General features: G+C 45.1%; 1 protein-coding gene across 2 annotated transcripts in view; it reads right to left on the bottom strand.

Annotated features, from left to right (window-relative positions):
- Positions 1–13,971, bottom strand: part of SLC24A2 (solute carrier family 24 member 2) — a 245,001-nt gene that overhangs the window by 40,724 nt on the left and 190,306 nt on the right. For both annotated transcript variants that reach the window (XM_060101488.1, XM_060101489.1), the window contains 2 exons: positions 10,629–10,727; positions 7,228–7,346 (listed from right to left, as the gene is read on the bottom strand). In XM_060101488.1, the coding sequence (XP_059957471.1) occupies positions 7,228–7,346; positions 10,629–10,727 (218 nt within the window). The remainder of the gene's footprint in view (positions 1–7,227; positions 7,347–10,628; positions 10,728–13,971) is intronic.

The following is a 13,971-nucleotide window of genomic DNA, read 5'->3' as shown; positions in this document are numbered from 1 at the left end:
TCTCTCCCCAGTACTGCCCTCGTGCTCTGGCTGTGTCAGACACAGAGATCCAGCCCCACTTTCCACTATATTCTGCTTTCCTCCATTTCTTGAGTGCCAGAATCCTCTTATTATGCTTCACCAATGTTCCAAGAGATTGAATAATCTCATCAATAGTGGGAAATTCGGTCCTTAGCTGTTTTTAAACTTTCAAAATGGTGGATCTGGCTATTCCACCTTAATCATTTAGAAGAGATACTTGCTCTTTGAATAACAGGAAGATTTGAGGCTGGAAAGGCCTCTATTAAAACTTACTATGGCTAAGAAAGTACATGTTTACTAACTAAGGGTAATATTTTAGGAAGAAAGACATCATATGGATTCTAGGTCCCATCTGCTTGGATAATCTTGGAAATATTATCAGAGCTAATGTTTTGGAGCAATGTTTATTATGAAGTCTTTCTATGGAGCTTTAAAATCACAGCTGTAACTTTAAATGACAACAATAATCCAAAACAAACTGCTGTCTTTGACAACAACGCTTTTTTTACCACCCTCAGAGATGCACAAATTTAATAGTAGAGAAATATCTTTGGGCATTTTATTTTATTTTTCTTAAGAGAAATCTAAGCTTACAATCACATCCATCATCTTTCCCTACTCATCCTTTACTTAGTCACATAATACCCAACTATTTTTATCAGCACTATGAGAGCAGATCTTAAAAAGCATACTGTGTTTAGGTGAGGACGAATGCTAGACTGGGGAGAAATAAGTCAGGGTTGAAATCCCAAAGGGAGAAAGGAAGGGCTTAATATAGCAAGATGATATTTAAGTTGTAAAGTGAGAAAAAAAGAAAAAAGTCTGCATTTTATATATTTTCTATCTATCATCTATCTATCTATCAGTACATGTATGTTTGTGTGAGTATATGTGTGTGTGTGTATACACACACACACACGCACGCACATACATATTCTTTTTTCCTAGGAATGCGACTATCTTAAATAAGTCTGTTTGCCCACTGGTGCATCTGGGCAACTCTTAACCAAAGCAAAGACCATCTGGATTTCCCTAAGGACAGAGAGAAGACTCAGAGGTGAAATGAAATAAAAGCTGCAACACATAAAAAGCATAATACAAGAAAAAAAAAGTTAGATTTTCAGATTCCAGAATCTAAGAAGTTTGCAAGGCATTTCCCCTCCTACCCTTTCACTGTGCGCGTGTATGTAAAGAGTTTGGATGTGTCGTGTCTGGAGGACTGTGACGCAGCAAGGCAGGCAGCTTCCCTGAGCAAGCCGGCCACATGCAGTCACCTGGCTGTTGTCTAGACTGGCAAAATTAAAATGTAAGAAAATGCTGGGTTCTGAGTGGGAGAGAATATATCTTAGAATTGTTTTTCAAACCTGGATAAATTTCCAACATTGAAAATTTAGAAGGCTGGTAAATTCTCAGTGACAGCTCAAATCAGTTCTGTTAGAATTGACAGCATTTTGTTAGCAGGTATTGGGAGAAGATAATAGCACTAAGCTGTTCGAAACGTCAAATTATTTCTTGGTTCCCCAAAATATACAAATAAAGCAGAAAACCTCCTGCAAAGGGGCTTCCTTGGTAAGAGAGAATATTTTAAAGTGCTCTTCATTGCCAGTGTAAAGTCTGGACAGAAGGAAGGTCTCAGAACTGAGGTGTCTGTGTAAAATTAGTTCATTGGTAAACAGGGTTTTGAAAACAGCAGGTTAATTACACGAGACAGGTTAAACTCTCAGGAGAGAATCAGCAGTGAGTGTGTGGTGTGTGGGGCTCATCATTTCCATTAATAAAGTCGAGATGCACACCTCATTCCTCCTGGAGCCTGATAAAAATACAACTGGGAAAGAAAGAAGACCAACACAATACAAAGGCATTGAATCCTTTCTGTGAAGTTGTGCTTTGGGTGGCCTGAGTGTCCTGATTTCACACCTTTTTTTCTGACTCTGGAATCACAGCCTTAATTTACCGTGTTACCCAGTTTTTCCAGCCTTGAAACTCAAGCATCACCCACAGCTGCTTTTTCTTGTTCACGCTCTGTGACCAACTTATTACCAAAGGGTCTCAATTCTGCCTCAGAAACAGCTGTCACATCCAGCCACTGTCACCCCTGCCACAGCCAATACTTGGTCTGAGGCCTCGTCATCTGGGCTACTTAATAGCCATTTTTTTTTTTTTTTTTTTTTTTCTTTTTGCGGTACGCGGGCCTCTCACTGTTGTGGCCTCTCCCGTTGCGGAGCACAGGCTCCGGACGCGCAGGCCCAGCGGCCATGGCTCACGGGCCCAGCCCCTCCGCGGCATATGGGATCCTCCCGGACCGGGGCACGAACCCGTATCCCCTGCATCGGCAGGCGGACTCTCAACCACTGCGCCACCAGGGAGGCCCTAATAGCCATTTTTAAACAGTTTTACTAAGTACTGTTAATAACAGCGAACACCTATGCAGTGCTTACCATGTGCCAAGAACTGTTCTATGAGCTTTCGAGTCTCACAATAATGCTATGAAGTAGGTTACTATTCCTGTTTCAAAGAGAAGGAAGATGAGAACAGAGAGGTTAAGTAACTTGTCCAAAGTCACACAGCTGGTAAGTGGCAGATCTGGGATTTGAACTCTGTCTTCAATTTGTGGTCTGTCTTCAGAGACTCTACTATTAAAGGACTAATGCATACTGTTTCTGTTTTAATTTAACCCATTATTATTTTTAGTTGTTGCATTTTTTTGGAATAGGTAAAACAGTTAACTCATTCAAAATTCAAAAGCTACAGGAGGCTACATACTGAAAGACGTGTGCAGAAGGCTACCTCCCACCCTGGTTCCCCACCACAGGCCCCTGTCCTGCAGGTACTCAGCATGACCAGTTTCTTCAAGAGCATCCAAAGCAAATGTTTATATGTTACTATGTTATTTTCCTCCTTTTTTTCCTGTTACACAGGCAGAGTATATTGGATGTAATTTGGCATGTTGCCTTTCCCACTTAACAACATATATTGAAGATCATTCCATATAAGTGCATGAAGAGCTTCCTCATTATTTTTTTCTTTTTTCTTTTTTTTTGGAAAGACTGCAGATGGTTGAAATGAGGGGTGGGCAAACTTTTCCTGTAAAGGGCCAGATAGTAAATATTTTAGGCTTTATGGGCTTTATGGTCTCTGTCACATATGCTACTGCTGCCTTTTTTTTTTTTTTAAACCTTCAAGAATATAAAAACATCCTTATCTGATAGGTTGTACCAAAAAAAGGCTGCAGGCCGGATTTGGCCACAGATCATAGTCTGCTGATCTTTGAACCAAACGGGCTCTTACCTCGCTGCCCTGCGTCCTGTCCTCCCTCCCTCTGGCCCCTTCTTGACCATTCAGAAAGAGCTCTCCTCTTATCACATAAATCCAAAGCTGCCACTGCTCCCTTTAAAGCCTCTACGCCTCTCCACTCCCAGCAGGTGGAGGTCCAGGCTGCTGAGCGGTGCCTACAACGCCCGTCATGATCCCTGTGCCTCTCCTCCCCTCCCCGTCTACTGCTCTGGTCCAGGCCACTATCAGCTCTGCCTCAACTCCTGCAGCGACCTCTTTGCCCCACTACTGCTACACCATCTCTTGCCACAAATCCACTCTCTACACCCCAGTGCAGTCCCTTGGATCGTTTACAAGTGCAAATCACATCTGGGAACCTCTGATCGCTTGTAGCTGCCCCAGAATGAAGTCAACTTCTGTATCATGGTCCACAAGGCAGGCCAGCTCCACTCGGCCCTCCTGTCAGACCTCACTGCCAACACCATCCCTCCCTCCACCCCCCACTCTCCAGCCACAGTGACTTTTCTGTTCCTCAAACAAGCCGAGCTCATCTCTGCCTCTGTGGGTGCTGTTCCCTTGACTGACCTGTTCTTAAAGTTCAGCCTCCGTTCAAATGCCGCTTCCTTAGTGAAGCCTTCCCTCACCTTCCAACCTAAAAGGGCCCCTCCACGCTTGCCCTCCACTGAGTCACCAGGCTTTATCTTCTTCACGGTCCTATGGCTGTCTATAATTATACCTTGGTTTACATTAGGAGGCTCTCTGCTCTGCTAGGATGGGTGGGCATCTCTGGTGCACAGCACATTGCCTGGCACACATTAGATGAACACTGAAAATTTTCCGATTCAACAATGGAAGAATTTCAGCCCAATTTACTTTTCCTAGTGGATTCCTCCTCACTCCTCGCCTTATATTTCAGTCTTCAGTTCCCCTGGCTTTCTCAACCAATCACTACACAGGAATCTCCCTCCTAAGCCAACAGGTTGTGATCTCGGTCATCTCCTCCTTCTCTGAGCGACAAACTCCTACTTACCCATCAATACCCAGCTCAAATGTTACCTCTTCTCTTAAGTTTTTACACTCTCCCTTGCCAGGGTCAATTTCTTCCTCTGGAAGGCTCCCAGAGCGCTCTGTATAGACCTCCCTGATCACACTGGGCCATAATTTCCCTACCGTAGATGTTTTTTTATTTACTTTATTTAGATGTTATTTTATTTTTTATTTACTTATCATACCCTGAATACTCTCAAATTTATATATATATATATATATATATGTTTCATTTTATCTACAATAAGCATTTTACCTATAGGGAAAGGACACTTTGGATGCTGTTTATATAAGTAGGTATGAACACATAATAATATAAATAGCATCATTTAGCTCCGTGCTATGTGCTTTATGTATATTATCTCATTTAACTCTCCTAATATCCCTAATGAGGCAGGTACTATGGTTATCTGTACTTTGCAGATAAGGAAACTAAAGCAAGGTTGGGTAACTCGCTCCTGGTGGATCTGGAATTCACTGCCAGGCTGTCCTGCAGGCAGCTGGTGGCCTGGCCCTTTGAAGGTCTGTGTGCCCTTGAGCTCTCAGTGTAACAGGATGGTGCCCAAATCTGCCCTCTGACCCTGCGTGAGACCTGGGGACACGGCCCTGCTCAGAGAGGGGTCAGTTGGGACTCTGTCACTCCCCTGCAGCAAGGTGCCCCGTGTGGGGGACACAGATGTCCCTCTGACAGCCAGATGGAGAGGCACAATGATGAGGCTGCCCTCTGCACACCTGTGACTGTGCCATCCCCAAGGGCAGCCAGGTATCCTTGGGGCCTGCTTCCTGCTGCCATATGCTGCTTATCCATGTGGACATAAGCTGCTCTGCCAGCTCACCCTTGAGCTAATACGAAGGGACCGCAGGGCTCTGGGCAGGAGGGTGGGAGCCTAGAAGGCAGAGGAGACAAGGGCAGAAGGAGCTGCCATTTCTCTTTCTTTTCCTTTAGCCATTTCCCCCCTCCGCCCCAGCTTTACTGAGGTATAATAGACGATTAAAAATTCTATCAGTTTAAGGTATACAACATGATGATTTGATATACGTATACCTTCTGAAAAGCACAGCAAAGGAAACAACAAATGAAAAGGCAACCTATGGAATGGGAGAAAATATTTGCAAATCATATACCTGATAAGGAGTTAATATCCAAAATATATAAGGAACTCAAACAACTCAATAGCAAACAATGAATAACCTAATGAAAAAATGGGCAAAGGGACTTCCCTGGTGGTCCAGTGGTTAAGAATCTGCCTTCCAATGCAGGGGACACGGGTTGGATCCCTGGTCAGGGAACTAAGATCCCACATGCCGCGGGGCAACTAAGCCCGTGTGCCGCAACTATTGAGCCCATGAGCCACAACTAGAGAGCCCACGCACCACAAAAAGATCCCTCGTGCCCCTACTAAGATCTGATGCAGCCAAATAAATACATAAACAAATAAATAAATATTAAAAAAAAGGGCAAAGGACGTGAATAGGTATTTTTCCAAACAAGATGTACAAATGGCCAACAGGTATATGAAAAGGTGCTTGACATCTTTATCCTTTCCTTTGAACAAAGAAACTTTCCTTGCACCTTTCTTCAGGGAATAAAGGCAACAGGCAACAATGAGCAAGTGTTTGTCTAAGACATACAGACTTCCTCTGTTGCAGAGTGTATCCTCGTGTAAAGGAGAAGAGAGTGCTGGAATGGATTTGCTGTAGTCTGGCTTCATTATCAGCTCATCAGGAAAATTCTGCCTAGAGAAGTGGGTCACAGACTTGAGGGAAATGCTACTCAAAGTGTGGTTCTCGTACCAGCAGTATCAGAATCACCTTGGAGCTCAGGAGAAGCGCAGACTCTGGGCCCTACTCCAGACCTGACAAATCAGACCCTGAACTGTAACAGGATCCCCCAGGAAATTCCTAAGCACATTAAAGTTTGAGAAAACACTGACCCAGGGTGACTGATTAAAATGTGAGTTTAGGGCTCTATGCCTTAGAAATCCTGATTCACTTGAGGAGGGTGAGATCCAGAAATCTAACAGGCACCACCTACTTTTTGCTTCTGCCTACTTTTTTGAGCAACTGTGGTCTAGAAGCAGTGCTGCTTGGTGGAAATAGTACAGACGCTATATTTAGACAGTCTTGAGATCAAATCTCATTTCTAATAGCTACAAACTAAATAATGCTGAATAACTACTTCATCCTGTTAAGCTTTAGCTTCCTCAGCTATAAAATGGAGATATTAAATGTCTATACCTTCAGCTGAGTGGTTTAAAGCACCTAGCACCAAAGCTGTGGCACACAGTATGTATAAATGTTAAATATTATAGCCATTAGATCAAACAGCTATCTAATGGTTGCAACACTGAATGGTGGACTGGGCCAGGGTACTGATTAATTTCAACTGCAGGGACAGGGAAGGCCAAAGGGGGCTAACCAAGGTGTGATGGCTGTGGTTTCTCTGTTACTTAATCTTGGCCCTAAAGACAGAGAAAGGATTAGACTGCAGCAGTGATCAAACTTTATCATCTACTAAGAATCACCAGGGAAGGGAGTTAAAAATGCTGATTCCTGGGTGCCACTTCTCAGAGATTCTGTTTCATCTGGTCTGGGATATGGGCTAGGGATCTGCATTTTTATCCCCAGGAGATTTGATGCATGAGTCCTCCAATCTCACCCTGAGAAACAGTGGCTTAGAAAATATGTGTACTTATTGGATAAAGGAAGAGCCTGATGCATGTGGTGCCCTGGCTGGTACTGGGAAATATACATAAGGATGGATGACTCCACCTGGTGTCCACCCAGCTGGGAGCTGGGGCCTCCAAGGAGAACGTAAGTCTGTGCTGCTGTGCTAGAATATCGACACGAACGGCGGTCCGGAAGAGCAATGGAAAAGAGGCATACCTGGGCTTCCGCAGCTTCAATGCTGTGGGAGAGATTTCCATTTTGTACAGGTTCCGAAGCATCACTGGATGGTGTCATCTCCACTTCTGTGCTGGTGCTGTTTGGGAGCTCGATTTTTTCTGTGACATAAATCAGGCACATACAAAGAAAGCAAATGGAGTCAAGTAGGGGTAAGAGCCATACAGAGAAGAACACCCTATATTGGGCCAAGGGAGAAGGTAGTGGTCTCTGAGGGGTGATAAGGCCCAGGGCTGAGGTTGTGTCAGATGGCAAAGGATTTCTACCCTTCTCCCCCATGCCTTTTAGTGTACTCAGCCCTCTTCCTCTCTTTAATAGCTCTCTGGCATCCCCTCTGGCCTGATGTCTGACCTTAGGTGCCCTATCAACTCCCAGGGTATGCATTCTCTAGACTAGGCAAACTGACCAACTCGCCACTCAAGAACATGAGCATGGGGCCTCCCTGGTGGCGCAGTGGTTAAGAGTCCGCCTGCCGATGCAGGGGATACGGGTTCGTGCCCCGGTCTGGGAGGATCCCATATGCCGCGGAGCGGCTGGGCCCGTGAGCCATGGCCGCTGGGCCTGCGCATCCGGAGCCTGTGCTCCGCAACGGGGGAGGCCACAACAGTGAGAGGCCCGCGTACCGCAAAAAAAAAAAAGAACATGAGCATGGACATTTTTATACCAAAAGCCAATCTATACACTAACTGTTTATACCCAGGACCACACCTCTCAGATATTTTTTATAGCAGGATCTTTTCTTTTGTATCACATTCCAGAAAGGATATTTATTAGCTATGGCCTCAGAAGACTTGGGTCCTAGGTTCTGCTCTGCCACCATCGGGCTGTCACCTCGGGCAAGTCCTCTTCTTCCTCTGGGCTTTAGGAACCTTATCTATGAGATTAGGGGAATCAACTGGGTGACCTCCAAGGCCCACTGCTTCCAGCTCTAATTCCCTCAGGCTCAGTGAGTAGACAACTCTGCCGGAGTGTAGGTGCCACGCGTAGGGCAAACCTGGGAACCCGGCCTTCTCGAAACGCGTGGAGAATGCTACTTAGAACATTCCACACCTGGGCATCCTACTGCAGGCCAGGCAAGAGCGGGGTGCTGAACAAGTAATCATTCCTGAATGAGAGGTGACATTTGGCTAGAGTGACTCCCGGGTAATGGTTGAACACTGGGACTCGTGGACACTGGGCATCTCAGACAGGCCTGGGTTCACACTCTGATTCTGCTACTTGTGCTGTGGGACCTTTAGCAAGTGACTTAACTCCTCTGAGACTCAGCTTCCTCATCTGTAAAATCGGGGAGATGATGACAATAGAAACACCACTGCTGCTATGACTAACAACAACAATGCGATCAAAGGGTACGCTGATAAAGATTACATAAGACAATGCATCCAAAGCTCTCAGCACAGTGCCTGGTACAGAGCGAGCAAACAAGAAATAGAAACTATTGGGATCCTCATTATCGCACCTGCCTTGCATTAGAAGATTTTTTTTCAGGGCTCAGAGGAACACCAGTAGGTGATCAGTGATCAGGCACCACTGAGGTTTTTTGCCATGATTTCAGTGACAGGGAAATAAAAAGGGTTCCTAGGCCCTCTGGCTGTGCTGGGTCAAGTCTCGGATTTCAGGAGACGATGAAGCTCTGTGGTTCAGTGTCAGCGTTACCAGGAATACCAGAATGCTCATCAGTATCAGATATGGGCAGTCTCAGGCTGCTCATAGAGTATCAGAGTATTTCTAGCAACTTCAGAAAAACTAAACATTTTTATCCCTGGTAAACTCTCACTGGAAAATCATTTGAGAGTTACATAAAAACTGTTGGGTTTGAAGGAGCCAAATTTTGGAAGTCATAGGGAAATATTTATGTTTATGTATTTAGTTGTGGAATACAGAGGCATGGATATATTTAAATGTAGAAAGCCACTGAAACTCAAACTATTTTATCTTTCCATGTTTTCAGTCGTGATGATGTTATCTTAATGATGTTCTGCTGTGTGTGACTGTGTCTTTTTCCTGGTATACTTGGTTTAGTTATTTAAACTAAAAAGTACTAAGTACCTTGGGAAATATTAAAATTGTGTTTAGGGTGTCTGTTGGCTGAAGTGATACAACTTTAGGATCGGCCTTCAATAGCCAGACAACACAGGAGGCTGGGTCCCAAAGTGGAGTTAAGATGTCCAAGAACAGACATGAACAGATGAGAAGAAGCAACCTCCCAGGCATGATAGTTAGCATTTTAGCTTATTTCCTTTAAGTTTTTCTTTTTATACCCAGTAGACTCTTGACTGTTTCTTGGCCAAATACTTTCTGTGAGCTAGAAGTCAGGATAACAGGAGAGGCAGAAACTCTTCTAAGGAATGTCATATATTTCGAGTGCAACACTTTTAAATTTTGTCTGCAGATAATTTTAGTTTCTTGGGCAATAGTATTGTGTATCGCATAGTTCCAGATTAGGGTAAATTTAGTCTGAATTTAGAATTAAAGAGCTACGTGAGAGTCACAGACTGGAGATGAGGAACATAACATTCCAAGTTAAAATGAGATGCCTGAATGTCATGATCTGGTCACACAGGAACTCAGAAAAGGTCAACCACAAGAGACCCGGGTGAGTACTGTTGAATTCTTAAGAAAGGAGGGGCAGGGTCATCTTGTAGGAACCCTGCCACTCAGTTCAGGAGTGACCAAGTGAACAATCGGGTAATTTACTGGGGGTGCTGCAGGCATTGTCACAGGTATAAAGTCTGGCTACCAGGCAAGAATTTCAGAAGGGGTACTCTCACCTTTTGTTAAGCATTAAATGACAGGTCTATATGACTTCTTTATGTGCAATCCCTGAAATGAAGTGACTTTCTACTCTTCAGTGGAGATGCCTGGCTAGGAGGTGGTGTAACTTTGCTTATTTTTAAGTTTTTATTTATTTATTTTATATGGTTCCGCAGAGAATCATTTCGCTCTTTTTTTGTTTTTTGTTTTTTTGCGGTACGCAGGCCTCTCACTGTTGTGGCCTCTCCCGTTGCGGAGCACAGGCTCCAGACGCGCAGGCTCAGCGGCCATGGCTCACGGGCCTAGCCGCTCCGCGGCATGTAGGATTTTCCCGGACCAGGGCACGAACCCGCGTCCCCTGCATCGGCAGGCGGACTCTCAACCACTGCGCCACCAGGGAAGCCCCATTTCGCTCTTTTTAAAGTTCATCTGGGGGTAGGTGATATATTGTGTCTATTCATGCCCTGTACCCATGAGGGGGAAGTGGGACTCTTCCTGACACCAAGGGAAGGGCTGAGTTGCAGGGTTCTGTGTCTGCACTGAGTTGGGGTGTCCACACTGGGTCCTGTCTCTCTGCCCCCCTCCATGTACTTCAGGAAAGGCACGGGATGGAAGTCTCCCAGACTCACCCACATGATTAGCAGCGCCATTCTGCCTCTCATTCTCATCCACCTGACATTTTTTCTTGGCGATCTTGTGGAGAATTGAAGCCTTTTCTCTGAACCTCCCTGAAGCAAGAGAAAGTAATGGAAAGGAGACAGGTGAGAAGGAAGATAAAGAGAGAGGTTCGTGGCAAATGGCGAAGCGCCGGTGAAGCAGGCATGTGGCTTCCTCAGCTATGGGGCCGGTCAGCAGCAACCACTCCTTTCTGCCCAGCCCAAAAGCCCTATGACCTGCAAGAAGGGTACTTTCTTACCTTGTGATTCTTCAGCCCAATTCTCTATCTGAGAATCTCAAGCTGCCGGATCACAGATGAAAGGTGACCTCTTCTCTCCCTCCCAATTGCTTACAAAAAACGAAAGCACCAATCATCACCAAAACTCCTCCCCCTACTGCTGAGGTCTGAAAAGTACCATTTCAAGGTAATCATTTCAAACAGCTGTGCCACAAAAGTAATGCTTCTAGAGAAACAGAACTGCTCTGGAGGCATAGCCGTGTCTCTGGAATTATATGCTCACCCCAGAATTGGCTTTTGACCATGGAAAGCTAAGCCCAGGGGTCCTTTGATTTGACTTTGGTTTTCAAACACTTATTTTAATTAACACTGCAATTTCTATAGGAGTTGGGATGCATCACAGCTTTTCGTATTAGTTGAGTCAGCTGCAATTAAGGCATCAGGGAGGCAACTGATTCCAGTTGGGGATTTACGGTAAAGGATGAGCAACTAAGCACAGCAAGTAATGTCTGTTGGTGCAGAGACGCTTAGGGAAAGGTGCTGGAAAAAATACCGTTTTCAAAGTAATCATTTTAAACAGCTGTACCACAAAAGTAATGCTTCATTTCTTCTCCATTACTAACATAATTAATGGGTAAATGCATGCAACAAGCACAGAAAAAAAGCATGCAAAAGTGTAGAGATTACTTTATGTGAAACATAGCGTATTTTTCTTTCTCTTTTAATCCTTGATTTTTTTCTCCCTGGGAACGTTCAAGGTACAAAGGAGCCTCATTTGAAACTGACTGATTATTGCCTAGATTCAGATATGATGAGTCCCTGAAAATATCACAACTCCTACAATTTTCCCACTAGGCATTGGGGGTTGGCTGGGTTCTCTAGCAGCATATTAGCAGAGGAGCTCATTCTACTTTTCTAGTTAGACCCAAACCAAACCAAATCAAACCCCAAAACGTTTCTCTTGGAGAGCCTGTCCTCCTAGGATGGGGCATGGCAGGTTGGCATCCGCATCCCACCCCTCCTTGTGAATGGAAATCCTGGGGAGTGGTCACAGAGGTGACTTGTGTGCCTGGCTGGGGATGACAGGAGCTGTAAACTAGAGTGGGACCAGTTGACTTCAATGGTGAAAATGATGGAGGAGAGAGCCCCTTCTGCTTGCAAGCTCCATTAGCCTTAAATCTAGATGCCTGCTACCATAAAGGAAGCCTCCAGCAGGTAAGTACCTTAGTCTAGGTAATGAATGTGCCCTGCTGGGCACACCCTCCAAGGAAGCAGGAAGAGGAACATGACACAGAGAAAAGTGGGTCAGTATGTGGCTTGGGCTTCATAAGGAATGATAAAGAAGGACTAGGTGATGGGCATGATGTCCATCCTTGAGGGATGCTGAAGGTCAGCATTAGGTTCCCCACGCTGGAAGGTAATTTGAATTTGGCTATTTCTATTTAATCTCCATGGAAACTCGGGGAAGAAAAGAGGAAAGGAAAGAAGTCTGGGGACTAGGAGAAGGAGGAGGTAAAAGGGAAGAAGGAAAAAAAAAAAGAAAAGAAAAAGGAGAGAAAAAGAAGGAATTCAAGAAGGAGGAAACGGGCAGGGAGCTGGGATTGTCTGGAGGTTGCCAGGCAGCATGGATGCAAGACACGTTCCTGGCTGCCAAATCTAGTCTTATTTGGGGAGTAGATAGCTGGATAATGAAGAGTGATTCTCAGCATTTGGCAGCCTGAAGCCTACAGAGGGGTACTTCTTGTGGAAGACAACCCTAAGAAGTCCTCAAATCATCTGCTGAAAAGGCAAGAAGAGGAAAAGGGAGGTTCTAAACTTTATAGAAGGTGATGATTCTAGTAATAATGCCACTCTGTGGATTTGGGGTCTGTCTTTGAACTTAGACATTCTGCAGCTCTATGATCAACAATTGCTATTTAAAAATTGTATGTAAAGTAATAATAAAGCAAGAGAGCATTCAGAAGAGGAAACAAACAAGCCTGGGGAAATAAAACGTTAAGTAATCCAATCCAAGTAATGCCCAAAAGTCATGAAACATGGGCTGGTTTCCCCAAATTCTCTCAAGGAGGAGTGGGAGGACAGGGTAGAGAAATGATTCAAGAATTGGGATTTCATAGGTTCTCAAACATTTCCACAGACCAGCAAGGGTTTTCTAGACTGGGTGTCACCCGTTTTCCCACTGCAGGAGCACCTCAGATTTTCTGTGCTATGGAAAAATGGGAGGGATAGACCTTACTTGTTTTCTCTTGGGGTTCAGCCCTTGGGCAGCAAGGCAAAGCTGCAGAGGCTGCCTGGGGAGCAGCTCTCGTCCACCCACCCCTTCAACTTCTTTAATACAACGTCTGCCCCAATTTGCAGAACCTGGCAGCCATTCTGCCTTGTGAGTGCTGACAATGGCTGCTCCAAGGCCTAAAAGGATTTTCAGAGATTAGTTTCTAGAAAAGCAGCACACAGAAAAGGTGAAGAAAGGGTGAAGGCCCACCTCTAGAATTTAGCACACAGGGGAGTTCCTTGGGGTGGTGGGGCAGAGCTTCGCCAGCAAGGCATCCTCATCCCAGTTCCGTGGACACCCCTGGGATCATCACAGGGCACCTTTTGAGAAAAGCTGTGAGGATCATGCTGACAGGACAAGAGTGAGCACACAACATGGGATTCTCAAAGGGACCCTCTGTGTTTGGGGGTAGGAAGACCTGGCACCTTCAGGACCTGTTCAGCCTGAAGCCACAAGCTGGGAGAACGCCTCGCAGGATGCACGTGTGTTGAGGACAGCACAGTACTGTGGTTAAAAGGATGTGACTTTGAGGCAGCTAGGCCTGGGCTTAAGCCCCGTCTCTCTCACTGGCTCTGCTGGCTGAGAACTGGTAAACACATGAATATTTCTGAGCTTCAGTTTTCCCACCTGTTGAATAGGGATGTTAACGACTGACTCCTGAGCTACATGCAAGGCTTAAGTGAGAAAATATGTGTAAAGGACTGATCACAGTGCCTGGCATTAGCAGAACTCTGTAGATAAGAGGAAAAAGAAAAAGAAACCAACAGACAGCCCAGGGGCAAGGGTTACGTGGCCCTGAGTTGCT

This window comes from Mesoplodon densirostris, chromosome 6 (genome assembly GCF_025265405.1).
Source record: "Mesoplodon densirostris isolate mMesDen1 chromosome 6, mMesDen1 primary haplotype, whole genome shotgun sequence".
Lineage (NCBI taxonomy): Eukaryota > Metazoa > Chordata > Mammalia > Artiodactyla > Ziphiidae > Mesoplodon > Mesoplodon densirostris.
The sequence above is the reverse complement of the archived record's forward strand: the minus strand, read 5'-3'. Positions and strand labels throughout refer to the sequence as shown.